The 18,536-nt window shown below is 42.4% G+C and overlaps 2 protein-coding genes across 2 annotated transcripts in view; both read right to left on the reverse strand.

The window, feature by feature from the left end:
- The window catches only part of wsb2 (WD repeat and SOCS box containing 2), a 7,695-nt gene extending 1,708 nt beyond the window's left edge, over positions 1-5,987 (reverse strand). Inside the window, exons 1-8 of the mRNA XM_064972945.1 lie at positions 5,654-5,987; positions 3,232-3,400; positions 2,840-3,051; positions 2,603-2,734; positions 2,351-2,454; positions 2,007-2,203; positions 1,817-1,906; positions 1,615-1,731 (exon numbers count right to left, since the gene is read on the reverse strand). Coding sequence (XP_064829017.1) covers positions 1,615-1,731; positions 1,817-1,906; positions 2,007-2,203; positions 2,351-2,454; positions 2,603-2,734; positions 2,840-3,051; positions 3,232-3,400; positions 5,654-5,693 — 1,061 coding nt within the window. The 5' untranslated portion in view covers positions 5,694-5,987. The remainder of the gene's footprint in view (positions 1-1,614; positions 1,732-1,816; positions 1,907-2,006; positions 2,204-2,350; positions 2,455-2,602; positions 2,735-2,839; positions 3,052-3,231; positions 3,401-5,653) is intronic.
- Positions 5,988-7,229: 1,242 nt separating this feature from the next.
- vsig10 (V-set and immunoglobulin domain containing 10) lies at positions 7,230-14,860 on the reverse strand. Its single transcript, XM_064972935.1, has 9 exons — positions 14,495-14,860; positions 14,011-14,313; positions 13,164-13,469; positions 12,709-12,857; positions 12,432-12,582; positions 11,211-11,495; positions 8,028-8,141; positions 7,640-7,801; positions 7,230-7,376 (listed from the first exon to the last, which is right to left on the reverse strand). The coding sequence occupies exons 1-9, from the start codon at positions 14,574-14,576 to the stop codon at positions 7,291-7,293; spliced, it is 1,638 nt and encodes a 545-aa protein (XP_064829007.1). The 5' UTR covers positions 14,577-14,860; the 3' UTR covers positions 7,230-7,290.
- Between the last annotated feature and the right edge of the window lie 3,676 nt (positions 14,861-18,536).

Raw genomic sequence — 18,536 nt, forward strand, 5'->3', positions numbered from 1 at the left:
TCATTTCTACTTGAATAACTTTTAAAAACTGTATTCATATATGATTCATTTTTCATCTGTGTCCATATTGTCCATGAGTTTCTAGTAGATAGACCATATGGTTCAAGAGAAAATCGCCTAATTAATGAAAAAAGCATCGACCTAACAATGGCATTATCAATTAACTCTATAATTACAGACACCTGTGATAATCTGAAGTACTCAGAAGGGCCACTAGATGTCTTGTGATATATTATATAAAATCCTTGAAAGACACCAAAATTCTAGTAGTTTACTGGTAAACTTTGAAAGTTTCCAGTAATATACCCATGTCAGACACACATGGGTCTCAAAAGACGATTCCCTTAATAGTGTGCAGCGAACTGTATGAAAATTCCAAATGAGTATGACATCCTGGCATTTAAAGCACACTAAACCTATAAAACAAAACAATTCTGCATACCTAAAATGCCTACTATTTAGAAAATGCAAGTACAGTTATTCGGATACGGACAGGATCTTAGAGGTGCATCTGAAGGAGCTTTCTTTCCTTGTTTCCTGATCCCCATCTGCACTGCTATGAGAGACAGGTGAAGGCAAATTCCTAGGACCGTATTCACAAAGCCCTCTGGAAATTGCTTTCAACAGTCTCACAACAGTGTAAAAAAGAGGGGTATTGTCTTCCCCATCTCTCCAATGTTATTAACTCTACCCTTATAATTCATAGTTGATTATATCCAGGCCTGACAGCTTGGATGCATCTAAAATGAGTTAGTGGTCCAAACACACCAAGACAATCATGAAGAGGGCAGGACAACACCTTTTCCCCCTCAAGAGACTGAAAAGATTTGGCATGGGTCCCCAGATCCGCAAAAGAGTTCTACAGCTGCACCATTGAGAGCATCCTGACCGGTTGCATCGTCGCCTGATATGGCAACTGCTCGGCAGCTGACTGTAAGTCTCTACAGAGGGTAGAAAGTTACTACTCAGTACATCACTGGGGCCAAGCATCCTGCCATCCAGGACATATATACTAACCCTATATACTAGGCGGTGTCAGAGGAAAGACCAAAACAATGGTGAAAGACTCCAGTCACACAAGTCATAGACTGTTCTCTCTGCTACTGCACGGCAAGCAGTACCGGAACACCAAGTCTATGACCAAAAGGCTCCTTAACAGCTTCTACCCCTAAGCCATTAGACTGCTGAACAATGAATCAAATGGCCACCCAGACTATTTACATTGACCCCCCCACCCCCCCCCCCCCATTTGTTTTTACACTGCTGCTACTCACTGTTTATTATCTATGCATAGTCACTTTACCCCTACCTACATGTTCAAAATGACCTTGACTAACCTGTACCACTGCACATTGACTTGGTACCGGTACCCCTTGTATATAGCCTTGTTATTGTTATTTTATTGTTACTTTTGATTATTTTTTACTTTAGTTTATTTGGTAAATATCTTTCTTGAACTGCATTGTTGGTTAAGGGCTTCTAAGTAAGCATTTCACGGTAAGGTCTACCTGTTGTATTCGGTGCATGTGACAAATAAAGTTTGCTTTGATTTGTAGGAGGCTCATGTTTGTATCAAGTTATTCTAATGAGAATGAGCCAGTAAAGTAAATCTACCCTGTGACTACGACTCCCCCTTGTGGATGGAAGTTGCAGCACAGCCCATTGGAGGTACGGTCCTCCTTGGTCTGCATCACCATACCCCTCTGTCCTGGCTCCCACATCTGGAGGGCTCTGTGAAACACATGAAACAGAAGGCCTAGCACTTTCTCTTTTAAATTTGTTGAGAAGGGTGCAAAGCTCTTAACTAAACTCTTACCTGTCTTCAGTAACAATGGCCAGTTGCAAACCCTCGGGGGAGAATCTCAATGATGAGATTTGGTTCTGTCCATACATCTCAGAGCAATCCCTAATTGGAAAGAAAAAGCAACAATGTGTCAACTAATGCACCACACATATCACACCATTATCCTGCTACACATATCAAGTCATTATCCACACAGATGTACATTAGAGAAGACAATTTCTGTGCAGTGTAGGGATCCCACAGATCGATCCACCAACGGGAACCACTGAAGGCTGCAGTGGCGAGCAGTGCCCCATCGGGAGAGAAGTCACAGGAAGCTAACAGGTAGAATGTCTTGTGGTTGATCCCCGTTAAGTTCCTGATGAAGGTGTATGACCGCAGGCTCCATAGACACACCATCTGGTAAAATAAAAAAACTTTTATAGCCTTTTCATACTACCATGCTGAGTCAAACCAAACTCTGCTTGCTCAGACATTTCCTTTTCAGCACAGTTTCAGCAACTATTGTGATTCTCTTGGAGAGTCCTCTGCTGAGGGGCAACTCACTCTGTCAAACCTGCCTACCGATGCGATCATGCTGCAGTCTGGTGAGACACTACAGCAGCTGACCCAGTCCTTGTGGCCAGAGAGGACGTGTGGCTCCTTTTCACCTATGGAGGGCAGAGAAAAAGATACCGTATATAGACGTTTAAGGTAAATTCCATATGCAATAAAAAATTAACATGAATTTCAGCATTGAAGAAGATGAGAGAAATGTCCTTCGGGGGAATGATTTTTAGATGTATAACAATAGCTGACCTTTCTGGGTTAGATCCCATATCCTTAAGGTTTTGTCTCGAGAGGATGATACAAGGGTGAGCTTTTCGTTGGGAGTGAAGACCAGGTCCCTTGCAATACCCTCATGTCCTTTGAGGTCAAACCGAGGCTGACCTGAAAATGTAATCAGGGCACTGTGAGTTGCACGTTAACATTAGAGACTTGGCATCATGTGGTCAATAAATGAAATAGAGCATTGTCCTAAGTTGCATATCCCACCAGTTTCAACATCCCAAATCTTGATCACTCCATTCTCTAAGCCAGTTGCCAGAAGCAGTCTGGATGATTCTCTCTCACAGGATGCTGCCTTTTCTCCAGGTGCTGGTGTCTTTGATGGACGTGGTCCAAACGCCAGCCCCCACACTGTCTGACCACAGTTCAGGGTCTTGTCCTGTCTGTTGCTCTCTAGGGCAATCTCAACCCTATTGACCCTATATGGACAAGCATTGACAGTAAACAAATGAAGAATAAAACTCAAGAGTTGCTGATGAATAACATCAAGACCTTCAAATGAGGAAGGAGAGGAAGCAAGGAAGAATGTTAGGAAGGAAGGAAGAATGGAAGGAAGGAGGAATATTTACAGGCCTATAGTCTTTAAAGGCTCGACATACTTATCATGCCGAAGCGGCCAGGCAATCACCCACACAATCCCGTGTCCCATGGACCATGCAAACCAGGATCCATCTGGAGAGAAATCAACGCTCCACGTCTCGCAGCCAGCGCGCCCCTCCAGCGATGGAGGGTGGGCGGATTTCAATTCCAATATCAGCCCATCGGAAGCTGTGAGAGGCGAGAAGTTACAATAGAAAAAATGTCTGTTGTTGGACTACCACAATGCAGTACATTTGAGTGTATATTCCACATGAACTCAGCAAAAAAAGGACCCTGTCTTTCAAAGATAATTTGTAAAAATCCAAATAGCTTCACAGATCTTCATTGTAAAGGGTTTAAACACTGTTTCCCATGCTTCAATGTACCATAAACAATTAATTAACATGCACCTGATGGACGGTTATTAAGACACTAACAGCTTAGACGGTAGGAAATTAAGGTCACAGTTATGAAAACTTAGGACACTAAACAGGCCTGTCTACTGACTCTGAAAAACACCAAAAGAACGATGGCCAGGGTCCCTGCTCATATGCGTGAACGTGCCTTAGGCATGCTGCATGCTGCCCGCTGCATGAGGACTGCAGATGTGGCCACGGCAATAAATTGCAATGTCCGTACTGTGAGACGCCTAAGACAGTGCTACAGGATGGACAATCGATCGCACGTGTAACAACAAGTACACAGGATTGGTACATCCGAACATCACACCTGCGGGACAGGTACAGGATGGCAACAACTGCCCGAGTTACACCAGGAACGCACAATCCCTCCATCAGTGCTCAGACTGTCCGCAATAGGATGAGAGAGGTTGGACTGAGGGCTTGTAGGCCTGTTGTAAGGCAGGTCCTCACCAGACATCACCGGCAACAACGTTTGGAGGTGGAGGGTCTGTCATGGTCTGGGAAGGTGTGTCACAGCATCATCAGACTGAGTTTGTTGTCAAACGCTGTGCGGTACAGGGAAGACATCCTCCTCCCTCATGTGGTATCCTTCTTGAGGGCTCATCCTGACATGACCCTCCAGCATGACAATGCCACCAGCCACCCACCAGCCATGTGCGTGATTTCTTGCAAGACAGGAATGTCAGTGTTCTGCCATGGCCAGCGAAGAGCTCGGATCTCAATCCCATTGAGCACGTCTGGGTCCTATTGGATCGGAGGGTGAAGGCTAGGGCCATTCCCCCCAGACATTTCCGGGAACTTGCAGGTGCCTTGGTGGAGGAGTGGGGTAACATCTCACAGCAAGAACTGGCAAATCTGGTGCAGTCCATGAGGAGGAGATGCACTGCAGTACTTAATGCAGCTGGTGGCCACACCAGATACTGACTGTTACTTTTGATTTTTAGCCCCCTTTGTTCAGGGACACATTATTCCATTTCTGTTAGTCACATGTCTGTGGAACTTGTTCAGTTTATGTCTCAGTTGTTGAATCTTGTTATGTTCATACAAATATTTACACATGTTCAGTTTGCTAAAATAAATGCAGTTGACAGTGAGAGGATGTTTCGTTTTTTGCTGAGTATATTTGTTAGTGCACCAGCTGTTCAGTTAGCAATTTTTCCCTTTCCTTTCTACCAATTTCTACATGGGATTGACTGTTTCTGAAAGCTATAAAGGAAACAAAAACATAAGGTGTGTTAACAGGGTATTTGGTCCCTGCGAGGCGCCAGAAAAGCCTTGGCATAGATTCTACAAGTGTCTGGAACTCTATTGGAGGGATACTACACCATTATTCCACAAGAATCAAAGTGTTAATTTGAGTTGAGATCATGGGATATGGTTTACATCAGGGTTCCCCAACTGGCGGCCCCCATTTTCTTTGCCCCCACCCCCAACAAAAATAAAATAAATAACACACCAGCAAATCAGCTCCAAGTGATTTTACTTTTGGAAATCTGTTCCAAAGTATTCCCACCCATAATACAGAGATATATGTGATCATATACACATGACAGCAATGTTCGAAATTATTGTTTTAGTTAGACGTTATATCTGTGTGGGCTTCTTGCGGTCAATTTGCAGTCTACAAACTATTGGTAATTATGTCCGTCTCCTGACCATCCGCTCAAAGAGAAAATCGTCCCGCAGCTGAATCTAGTTTTACATCGTTTTCATGCTCATCAAATCATTCATTGACCACCACTTGTGCCCTTTGAATGGGGTCATTGTCATCCTGGAAGAAACCATCTATCCCACCAGGATAGAAATGATTAATCATAGGTTGAAGGTGATCCACTCAGTATGGCTGTGTATGTATTTATTGGCGTTTACCTTGCCCTCAGTGGACCTAAACCATGCCAGCAAAATGCACACCACACCATAACAGAGCCGCCAGAACCCTAATTTACTTAAGTGTTTCCTTTATTTTGGCAGTTACCTGTATATTGTTTTATTATAGTCCTATAAATTAAATGGAACGTACCTGGCCGTATGCGCCGAATGTTGTCTTTCAATGAACACATTTTTGCAAATTTTAGATGTTGACGGAAGCAGGTTATCACATTCTTGATCGGGTTACTGTCTATACTTCCTGATTATCTAACAATGACGTCTAGTCAATAATCCCATGTTAAAATGCCATATTCCGAGAGAAAAATAGAGCGCATACTGTATATTCGGAACGCTAAATTACGTGATATAGCCAAATAGTGTTTTTTAAGCTTTCGGTAGAGAAATGTAAGTCAAAGAAGAATTCATCTGATTTCCTGTACAGTAAAATTCCATCCCTCAAATGCGATAGGATTGGCTACCTTGCCACACGTGCCCTTGTTTTCTATTAAGTAACATGGACTCGTCATGGGCTTGTTTGATCTATTGATAAGCATACTCATTCACAGGGACATGTCCGCCCCACATTTTGAAATTGCATTTTTGTCCCCACCAGTTTTATCATTGTAATGTCATACAAAATAGGGCTCCGTGAACTTTAGGACCATGCGGACGTCGGGTAGGCTGAATGGAGTGTTTATCCAACTGGATACAAAAATGAATTATGTTCCCACCACTTCTTAAACTAAAGTTGCACCCCTGCTCATTACAACTTGTAAATTGTATACGTTGTTCATTAATAAAAAAGAGAGAGCAAAACAGTGTACAAAACATTAGGAACACCTGCTCTTTCCATGAAATAGACCGCTCATACTTAACTCTGGATCTCGAAGCCAGCTCCTCTTCATTGTTTCATTGTTCCCCTCTAATCAGGGATTGATTTAGACCTGGGACAACAGGTGTGTGCAATTCATTATCAGGTAGAACAGAAAACCAGCAGGCTCCGGACCTCGTAGGGTAAGAGTTGAGTATCCCTGAAATAGACTGACCAGGTGAAATGCAGGTGAAAACTATGATCCCTTATTGATGTCACTTGTTAAATCCCCTTTAATCAGTGACAATGAAGTGGAGGAGACAGGTGAAATAAGGAGTTTTAAGCCTTGAGATATGGTTTGTGTGTGTGCCGTTCTGAGGATGAATGGGCAAGACAAAACATTTTAGTGCCTTTGAATGGGGCATGGTTGTAGGTGCCAGTCAGTTTGAGTGTGTAAAGAACTGCAACGCTTCTGGATTTTTCACACTCAACAGTTTCCCGTGTGTATCAGTAATGGTCCACCACCCAAAGGATATCCAGCCAACTTGAAACAACTGAAGCATTGACATCAACACGGGCCAGCATCCCTGTGGAACGCTTTCAACACCCTTTTTTTTGTCCATGCTCCAACGAATTGAGGCTGTGCTGAGGGCAATTGGGGGTGCAACTCACCCTGCCTATGCTTTTTTTTATTCAGGTTTATTTTGTGTTTGAGTGATACAAAATGTTATGAAATGTTACATTATTGTGAAAAATGTCATTTGAGACGAATGGCAACAATTCATTTAAATAACCCTGTTAATTATTAATTCATCAGCCAAAAAAGTGAAATGGATGATAAAAAGCTGACCCATACATCTACATCGGCTACTGTGAAAGCCAACCACCAATAATTACGCATTTTTTCAGTTTCATAGGTAGTAAAATGTTATCTTTGATATTCTTTAAAACATTACATGAAAACAATCTTCCAACACCTAAAATGTGACAAGTTCTTCCATATCTGTATGTTCTAGCTGTAATGGATGTTCAACAATTTCTTCATCTTCATCTTCATGGTCATCTGAAAAAGAGATGGGTTACAGATTTGGGTTTGAGCTGCATATACAGCATGAGGTCAATACAAAACAGAAACAGAATAGTTACAGTTCTATCCACTGTATATTACAGATACATGCAATTACAACATTACAATCACATTACTTGCCTTCATAATGTAATATAGAACAGGCCTACACCTTTTCAAAACAATTATATGCAGCTAGTACCCCAGTGGGCAATCCTCCCCCCCTCTACAAGCAGGGAGCAGCTAGAATCATGTCTTACTGGATGAGATTCGATGTATTTGTACAAGTGTAGTAGTGTTGTGTCCGTTAGTCAGAGATAGAGGTGGCAGTCTGGGTACTGCTTCAGGAAACACTTCTTCATCGGACTCTACCAGGCTCAACACATCTTCCCTGTCCTCCTCCATTCGCTCAAATCCATTACCTGTAATCAAATTTGGCTGTTAGTATTTAAATATATATTTGAGCAAGTCAGTAACTTTCCCAGTCAGTCGTCATCAAAGTATATCTTATCTTTAATGTTAGGTTGATGGATCTTTTTCTTTCACCTTTCATGAAATGACACAATAACAAACAAAGACAGATGAGCGAACTTAAAAGCTCTTGTAAGAAAAGGGACAATGCAATTCATGGGGAAAAAAAGGTTTTACCCAAGCAAATTCGGTCACGGCTGGAATATACTGTTTTAGCGATAACAATCCCAGATCCTACGATCAAAATGGCTAGGAATATCCCAATGATTGCTCCAGTGTATTGAGATGAGGCTGAGAAAGAAAAGAAAAAACTAGATTAGACATGTTTTCGTCTCTCATTAGGCATGTTTACATGTCGCTTATGGGACATGAATGTACAAGAATCTCTCACAAGGAGAGGCAACAGGTTCATCAACATTCCAAAGAAGGTGTTGCCTTGCTACCTTCCTGCACCTGCCTTTGTTAGGTTTTGTTCATAAGTATGATCTTCTGTGTCTATACCTCTATTACAAATCAAATCAAATGTTACTAGTCACATGTGCTGAATACAACAGGTATAGTAGACCTTACAGTGAAATGCTTACTGACGAGCCCCTAAACAACAGTGTAGCTTAAACAAAATATATGGATAAAAGTAACAAGTAATTAAGGAGCAGCAGTAAAAAATATATACAGTGCCTTGCGAAAGTATTCGGCCCCCTTGAACTTTGCGACCTTTTGGCACATTTCAGGCTTCAAACATAAAGATATAAAACTGTATTTTTTTGTGAAGAATCAACAACAAGTGGGACACAATCATGAAGTGGAACGACATTTATTGGATATTTCAAACATTTTTAACAAATCAAAAACTGAAAAATTGGGCGTGCAAAATTATTCAGCCCCTTTACTTTCAGTGCAGCAAACTCTCTCCAGAAGTTCAGTGAGGATCTCTGAATGATCCAATGTTGACCTAAATGACTAATGATGATAAATACAATCCACCTGTGTGTAATCAAGTCTCCATATAAATGCACCTGCACTGTGATAGTCTCAGAGGTCCGTTAAAAGCGCAGAGAGCATCATGATGAACAAGGAACACACCAGGCAGGTCCGAGATACTGTTGTGAAGAAGTTTAAAGCCGGATTTGGATACAAAAAGATTTCCCAAGCTTTAAACATCCCAAGGAGCACTGTGCAAGCGATAATATTGAAATGGAAGGAGTATCAGACCACTGCAAATCTACCAAGACCTGGCCGTCCCTCTAAACTTTCAGCTCATACAAGGAGAAGACTGATCAGTGATGCAGCCAAGAGGCCCATGATCACTCTGGATGAACTGCAATGATCTACAGCTGAGGTGGGAGACTCTGTCCATAGGACAACAATCAGTCGTATATTGCACAAATCTGGCCTTTATGGAAGAGTGGCAAGAAGAAAGCCATTTCTTAAAGATATCCATAAAAAGTGTTGTTTAAAGTTTGCCACAAGCCACCTGGGAGACACACCAAACATGTGGAAGAAGGTGCTCTGGTCAGATGAAACCAAAATTGAACTTTTTGGCAACAATGCAAAACGTTATGTTTGGCGTAAAAGCAACACAGCTCATCAACCACAACACACCATCCCCACTGTCAAACATGGTGGTGGCAGCATCATGGTTTGGGCCTGCTTTTCTTCAGCAGGTACAGGGAAGATGGTTAAAATTGATGGGAAGATGGATGGAGCCAAATACAGGACCATTCTGGAAGAAAACCTGATGGAGTCTGCAAAAGACCTGAGACTGGGACGGAGATTTGTCTTCCAACAAGACAATGATCCAAAACATAAAGCAAAATCTACAATGGAATGGTTCAAAAATAAACATATCCAGATATTAGAATGGCCAAGTCAAAGTCCAGACCTGAATCCAATCGAGAATCTGTGGAAAGAACTGAAAACTGCTGTTCACAAATGCTCTCCATCCAACCTCACTGAGCTCGAGCTGTTTTGCAAGGAGGAATGGGAAAAAATTTCAGTCTCTCGATGTGCAAAACTGATAGAGACATACCCCAAGCGACCTACAGCTGTAATCGCAGCAAAAGGTGGCGCTACAAAGTATTAACTTAAGGGGGCTGAATAATTTTGCACGCCCAATTTTTCAGTTTTTGATTTGTTAAAAAAGTTTGAAATATCCAATAAATGTCGTTCCACTTCATGATTGTGTCCCACTTGTTGTTGATTCTTCACAAAAAAATACAGTTTTATATCTTTATGTTTGAAGCCTGAAATGTGGCAAAAGGTCGCAAAGTTCAAGGGGGCCGAATACTTTCGCAAGGCACTGTATATACACAGGGGGGTGCCGGCACAGATTCAATGTGCGGGGGGCACCGGTTAGTTGAGGTAGTATGTACATGTAGGTAGAGTTATTAAAGTGACTATGCAAAGATGACAACAGAGAGTGGCAGTGTGGAGAGGGGAGTGGAGGGGGGGGGGGAGACAATGTAAATAGTCTAGGTAGCCATTTGAATAGATGTTCAGGAGTTTTATGGCTTGGGGGTAGAAGCTGTTTAGAATCAAATATAATTTATTCATAAAGCTTCTTACATCAGCTGATATCTCAAAGTGCTGTACAGAAACCCAGCCTAAAACCCCAAACAGCAAGCAACGCAGGTGTAGAAGCACAGTGGCTAGGAAAAACTCTCTAGAAAGGCCAGAACCTAGGAAGAAACCTAGAGAGGAACCAGGCTATGAGGGGTGGGCCAGTCCTCTTCTGGCTGTACCGGGTGGAGATTATAACAGAACATGGTCAAGATGTTCATAGATGACCAGCAGGGTCACATAATAATAATAACAGTGGTTGTCGAGGGTGCAATAGGTCAGCACCTCAGGAGTAAATGTCAGTTGGCTTTTCATAGCCGATCATTCAGAGTATCTCTACCACTCCTGCTGTCTCTAGAGATTTGAAAACAGCAGGTCTGGGACAGGTAGCACGTCCGGTGAACAGGTCAGGGTTCCATAGCCGCAGGCAGAACGATTGAACAGTTGAAACTGGAGCAGCAGTTTCAAGCCTCTTGGACCTAGACTTGGTGCTCCGGTACCGCTTGCAGTGCGGTAGCAGAGAACAGTCTATGACTTGGGTGGCTGGAGTCTTTGGTCAGAGGCCAAGCCGTTGCCATACCAGGCAGTGATGCACTAAGCATTTTCACAAATGGTTTTGTTCTGATAAAGATCCCCCACACCTGGCCTTTATGTTTATAAACAAACTATCACTAGGGCCATAATCAATCTCTAGATAAGTTTTCTATACAATTTCCCATAGTCCCACAATTTTCTTACAGGAAGGAAAATTAGGCGCATGCACACACAGACGCACCGACACTCAACTCAGTCTTAACTCACTTTTAACTGTTAAATAGATCTCCAGCTCGCGGACCATCAGTGGGTTCTCGCTCCTGCAGAAGTAGAGGCCCTCGTCCTGCTTGGTGATGTTGACTATGGTGAGGGTGAAGGTGGGGCCCTGTCGTGACAGGACATACTTGGGGCTGGGTACCACGTCCTCCTGCTGTGCTGTCCTCTGCCAGGTGGTGAGGGCTGGAGGCATGGAGCTGGTCTCTTTACAGGTTAATGTGATGTTGGTGCCTTCGAGAGCTGTGACCAGTGGTTCCCCTTCAGGATAGGGAGACTCTGGGAGATGAGAAGAAACATGGTGTTAGACTGGGCCAGGGATATAATTACACATAATTACAATTGAGCCAGAAGCATACCACCCTGCATCACACTGCTGGCTTGCTTCTGAAGTTAAGCAGGGTTGGTCCTCGTCAGTCCCTAGATGGGAGACCAGATGCTGCTGGAAGTAGTGTTGGAGGGCCAGTAGGAGGCACTCTTTCTTCTGGCCTAAAGAAAATATCCCAAGGGCAGTGGTTGGGGACATTACCCTGTGTCGGGTGCTGCCTTTCAGATGGGATGTTAAACAGGTGTCCTGACTCTCTGTGGTCACGGAAGATCCCATGGCACTTATCGTAAGAGTAGGGGTGTTAATCCTGGTGTCCTGGCTTTATTACCAATCTGGCCCTCATACCTAATCATCCACAGTTTACAATTGGCTCATTCATCTCCTCTCCCCTGTAACTATTCCCCAGGTTGTTGCTGTAAATGAGAATGTGTTCTCAGTCAACTGAACCGTTAAAATAACGGATAACATTTTTTTGTTTGTTACATTTAGATTAGATATAAGGATGCACACACGCACTGGAGAGGTGTGGCTGAGTAAGAGATTCTTTGGCACTTTTTCATTGTTCATTGAGTAAACTTTCATGGTGCTAAGATAACGCTTCAAAATATCCCTCGGCACGCCTTTCTTGAATTGCAAAAACACACTTGCTGTGTGCCACTGAATGGTTTCATACCTGGCTAACATTCTGAGCTTTGTACAGTTGCAGAAACCATAGTTGTTTATAAGCTGAAATAAAAAAAGAGTTGAACTGAACTGAAGTGAACTAAACATTGATACGTTTCAGGGCGTCTTTCTACAGTATTTGGAATACAGAAACCATAAATCTGAAAAGTAAACAATCATAGCAGATGTTGACTAGTTTGCATGGTGCCTCTTGTATGTCTTACTGAGCGTGAAGGAGCAGAACTTCTCGTCTTCGGTACTACTCATAGGATGATGCCCATCACACTTCAGCGTCTGCCCCTCGAACAACAACGACCTGTTCAGATTTACCACTAGACGGTCTGTCTTCTCCGACCTCATCAGCTGTCCAGCCACCTAAGAGGACCACAATGGAAATAAGTTGTTACACTTTTGTGTTACCATCAATGATTTCAAATGCATTGTATCCCATTAAATTGTGTTTTTAAATTGTCCACCAAAAAAAAACACACAAATACACACCTGGTTCCCCTGGCTCGATGGCACTTGATGTTTCTCCCCCCAGAGTAATGTGGGAGAGGGGTAGCCTCCAAACCAGCTGCAGTTAAACTGGACATGGGACGGGTCCTTCCCAATCTTCCACTGACACTCCGGGTGCTTCTCTGGGGAATCTAGAGGAGAAATGGAAGCAGTTCATTTTACGGTGTAGAATTGATTTGGTATTTGAGTAATTACACAGTAATAATAAACCAGGTACCATTTAGATTTTTATGATAATATGATTTATTATTTTGGTTAATCTAATCAATTAGGGCACCATTTGGTGCCAGGTACCAGCCAGTGGCATCTGCAGATAAACAAAACAGTAATGACATTGAGATTTTATTTCATTTTATTATCACTAAGCCCATGGCAATCACAGAAGACAGATCCCAGTATCAGAGACAAGTGAGTCTATTACCCTTATAGCCACCTACAGTATACAAGCAGCTCTTTGCTCCAGCCAACTTCCTTCTGGGAAACTGAGTTCTGGGCTCTACATATGTAGTTCCCCTGAGCTGTGGGTTGGATGTCCTCTATCCTGAAGTCCAGCCAGGACCCACTGCCCGCTGTCAGGGAGTCATTTCTGGACACCACACCCTGAAACCCCCAGGACAGACGCTGGGAGGGATAGGACCAGCTGGAGCAGTTGAACAACACCGTGGAACCCCTGTGGACGATGAGGGTTCCATTGGAAAGGGTTGTGGCTGGGTGGATGTCTGTGATGCCATTGGCAGGACCACCTGATAGAGGTCAACATAAGGTTGTTTAGTAGGCATACACATTCCACTTGAATACAGTGTTCACATTATCCCCAATCAAGCATTGTTACAGTGTTTCATTAATGAGCAACATACACACGATAGCACAACATACACAAGAGGCATTCTCTTTAGAGATCCTTCACAGTCCTTATTGGTTAATATCAGACAGTTCAACGCTCTTCAAGGTACAGTATTTAAGCTCACCCGCAAATACCCTCTTATCACGCTCATTCAAATGGCTACAGGATACATGAACATACTACTACAGTAACGGTTATCCACAAAACTAGCCACTGCAGCAAATATTCCGGAAGAACCAGTTTCAAGGAATTTGGAGCCAGGAGCAATAGACCAAAATACTCGATTCTATACACCTGTCAGCAAAGGGTGAGGCTGAAATAGCCGAATCCACTCATTTGAAGGTGTGTCTACATACTTTTGGCAATGTAGTGTATATACAATTCATTATACAATAATGACACCAACACAAACACTGTTACATTAGGAAACATATACTTACTGACTATTTGCAATGTCAGACTTGTTTGAGTGTTGTTGTCATGGGGTAAGGAATCACAAAGATATATCCCCTCATCTGATAAAGCTAGTCCATTGATGTACAAGCTTTGATTGTACATTATCGTCAGGTGCCCTTCACTTGAAGGTGTTAGAATTATGGAATGATTTCGGCCAATGATAAACTGTCCATTCTGCATCCATCGCGTGAAGGTGGGAGTCACGTTCATCGCAGTGTTCCAACACGGAAGTAGAATATTCGCCCCCACAGTTTTAATTACAGTAGTTTTATCTGAGCGCCCATTTGCTGCAAATTTCATAAAAACAATAAGCAAGAGATGAGAAGATGATCAAATAGTAGAAGTGAGCACCACATAGATCAAAACATTGACCTAATATAAACTAATTTCACTGTATCACTTATTAGGCTAAGTCCACCTTTTAGGTTACATAGTCTATTCATAAACATGTCACAAGTGGACACTCACCTGTCTGATCCATGAACAGAAGAAGAAAAATTGCAACTGAGAATGCCTTCATGATTATTCCTGCTGTATAGCCCGATTTCATGTTAAACAAAAGCTTGGTTGCCAATGTCAGCAGTTTACCTGATTACCTGTTGTACGTGCTATGATACAAGACAACTCGACACGTAGTTTACAAGAGACTGCTTAGAGTAAATAATAGATACACAGGCCATCATTTAACATGTCTCTTTTCCATGGAACTGCCACATGCTACACATTTTAACCTATTTGACTACCTGGCTGTTTACTCCGGGAGAGGCATTATGGACACGCCTCGTGCCCAAATGGATGACGCATGTCGCGTAGCTGAGTCGAGTGTGGAGACAAAACGGTTCAGCCCGTTGTCCGGATAAGCCCTACCCAGTTGCAATATGTAACCTTTTGAGCGACCAGACCAAATTCACATAGACAGAGTTATAGATATGTCATTCCCATTGACAACAAGTCTAACAATTATGTGTTCTATGTGCTGTATTTCTATGCTTCCCGAACTTTTGTTTCGTTTTTGCATCTTTTACTTTCAGCTTTGTACACCAACTTCTAACTGCTGAAAATACTATATTTTAGGTTATGGAAAATATATTTCTCACCGGTTAAGATGGTAAAATGAATATCTACACAATGACTGCTTGTTTTGTCACAAACTGAAATTAGGCGAACTATTATAATTTTAGCATCCAGAAATTCATGGCGGCGCGATTGCCGCATAGTGCTTGTTATCTGGCTAAACCAAGTTATCTAGCACTTATTAAAACTTGTAAAGTGATTATGTCGAAGGGCGAGGGCGTAATAACAATAAGTATTGGTCACCATCTGGATTTGATCATCATCTCCAATTTGTTCCATCCCACTTGATTTTATTTCAAGTAGGATAGCAGCTTACACAGATGGTAGTAGGTATAACTATCTGGATTTCACCATAAGAGTCAACACTGCTCCATAAGAGAGTATACGCTGCAAGCCGACAACACAGGGCACCTTATTCGCGTGCCGCAGTAGGGAAGTATCTAGTGTAGCCAATATCAGGCCAGGGTGACAGCTAAAGCACATGTATTGTATTGATTTTCACCGAAAATATACAACTAGGCCATTAACGTCTAACGTTACATTTTTGTTAAAAAACAACTAACAGTTACACTACATGACCAAAAGTATGTGGACACCTGCTCGTGGAATATCTTATTCCACAATCATGGGCATTAATATGGAGTTGGTACACCCTTTGCTGCTATAACAGCCTCCACTATTCCAGGAAGGCTTTCCATTAGATGTTGGAACATTGCTGCAGAGACTTGCTTCCACACAAGAGCATTAGTGAGGTCGGGCACTGATGTTGGGTGATTAGGCCTCGCTCACAGTTGGCGTTCCAATTCTTCCAAAAGGTGTTTGATGGAGTTGAGGTCAGGGCTCTGTGCAGGCCAGTCAAGTTCTTCCACACCGATCTCAACAAACCATTTCTGTATGGATCTCCCTTTGTGCATAGGGGCATTTTATATATATATATTTTTTTTTCACCTTTATTTAACCAGGTAGGCCAGTTGAGAACAAGTTCTCATTTACAACTGTGACCTGGCCAAGATAAAGCAAAGCAGTTCGACACATACAACAACACAGAGTTACACATAGCATAAACAAACATACAGTCAGTCAATAATACAGTAGAAAACATTTCTGTATACATTGTGTGCAAATGAGGTAAGGCAGGCAATAAATAGGCCATGGTGGCAAAGTCATTACAATATAGCAATTAAACACTGGAATCAAATCAAAGTTTATTTGTAACGTGCGCCGAATACAACAGGTGTAGACCTTACAGTGAAATGCTTACTTACAGGCCCTAACCAATAGTGCGAAAAAAATGTGTTTGTGTGTAGGTAAGTAAAGAAATTAAACAACAGTAAAAAGACATTTGAAAATAACAGCAGCAAGGCTATATACAGACACCGGGTAGTCAGGCTTATTGAGGTAGTATGTTAGTAGGTATGGTTATAGGGACTATGCATATATGATGAACAGAGAGTAGCAGTAGCGTAAAGAGAGGGGTTGGCGGGTGGTGGAACACAATGCAGATAGTCCGGTAAGCCAATGTGCGGGAGCACTGGTTGGTCGGGCCAATTGAGGTAGTATGTACATGTATGTATAGTTAAAGTGACTGCATATAATAAACAGAGAGTAGCAGCAACGTAAAAGGGGGGGGGGGGGGCGCGCAATGGAAATAGTCCGGGGAACCGTTTGGTTACTGGTTCAGGAGTCTTATGGCTTGGGGGTAAAAATGTTGAGAAGTCTTTTTGTCCAAGACTTGGCACTCCGGTACCGCTTGCCATGAGGTAGTAGAGAGAACAGTCTATGACTGGGGTGGCTGGGGTCTTTGACAATTTTTAGGGCCTTCCTCCGACACTGCCTAGTGTAGAGGTCTTGGATGGCAGGCAGCTTTGGCCCAGTGATATACTGGGCCATATGCACTACCCTCTGTAGTGCCTTGCGGTCGGAAGTCGAGCAATTGCCGTACCAGGCAGTGATGCAACTGGTCAGGATGATCTCGATGTTGCAGCTGTAGAACCTTTTGAGGATCTCAGGACCCATGCCAAATCTTTTTAGTCTTCAGAGGAAGACCCCAAAAATAGTTTAATCCTATTAAAAATTCCCTTTCTTAGGTCAGTTAGGATCACCCCTTTTTTGAAGAATGTGAAATGTCAGAATAATAGTAGATAAATCATTCTATTTTGGCTTTTATTTCTTTCACCACATTCCCAGTAGGTCAGAAGTTAACATACACTCGATTAAGTATTTTGTAGCATTGCCTTTAAATTGTTTAACTTGGGTCAAACGTTTCGGTAGCCTTCCAGAATAAGTTGGGTGAATTTTGGCCCATTCCTCCTGACAGAGCTTGTGTAACGGAGTCAGGTTTGTAGGCCTCCTTGCTCGCACATGCTTTTTCAGTTCTGCCCACACATTTTCTATGGGGTTGAGGTCATGGCTTTGTGATGGCCACTCCAATACCTTGACTTTGTTGTCCTTAAGCCATTTTGCCACAACTTTGGAAGTATGCTTGTCCATTTGGAAGACCCTATGCGACCAACCTTTAACTTCCTGACTGATGTCTTGAGATGTTGCTTCAATATATCCACATAATTTTCCTTTCTAATGACGCCATCTATTTTGTGAAGTGCACCAGTCCCTCTTACAGCAAAGCACCCCCACAACATGTTGCTGCCACCCCCGTGGCATGACAACGATGGTCATTATGGCTTACAGTTCTATTTTTGTTTCATCAGACCAGAAAACATTTCTCCAAAAAGTATGATCTTTGACCCCATGTGCAGTTGCAAACCGTAGTCTGGCTTTTTTATGGCAGTTTTGGAGCAGTGGCTTCTTCCATCCTGAGTGGCCTTTCAGGTTATGTCGATATAGGACTCGTTTTACTGTGGATATAGATACTTTTGTACCTGTTTCCTCCAGAATATTCACAATGTCATTTGCTGTTGTTCTGGGATTGATTTGCACTTTTCACACCAAAGTACGTTCATCTCTAGGAAACAGAACGCATCTCCTTCCTGAGCGGTATGATGGGTGCGTGGTCCCATGGTGTTTATACTTGCGTACTATTGTTTGTACAGATGAACGTGGTACCTATAGGTGTTTGGAAATTGCTCCAAAGAATAACCTAGAGGTCTACAATTTTTTTCTGAGGCCTTGGCTGATTTCTTTTGATTTTCCCATGATGTCAATCAAAGAGGCACTGAGTTTGAAGGTAGGCCTTGAAATACATCCACAAGGTACACCTCAATTGACTCAAATGATGTCAATTAGACTATCAGAAGCTTCTGAAGCAATTACATAATTTTCTGGAATTTTCCAAGCTGTTTAAAGGCACAGTCAACTTAGTGTATTTAAACTTCTGACCCACTGCAATTGTGATACAGTGAATTATAAGTGAAATAATCTGTCTGTAAACAATTGTTGGAAAAATTACTTGTGTCATGCACAAAGTAGATGTCCCAAC

Source organism: Oncorhynchus masou, chromosome 1, assembly GCF_036934945.1.
Source record: "Oncorhynchus masou masou isolate Uvic2021 chromosome 1, UVic_Omas_1.1, whole genome shotgun sequence".
Taxonomy (NCBI): domain Eukaryota; kingdom Metazoa; phylum Chordata; class Actinopteri; order Salmoniformes; family Salmonidae; genus Oncorhynchus; species Oncorhynchus masou.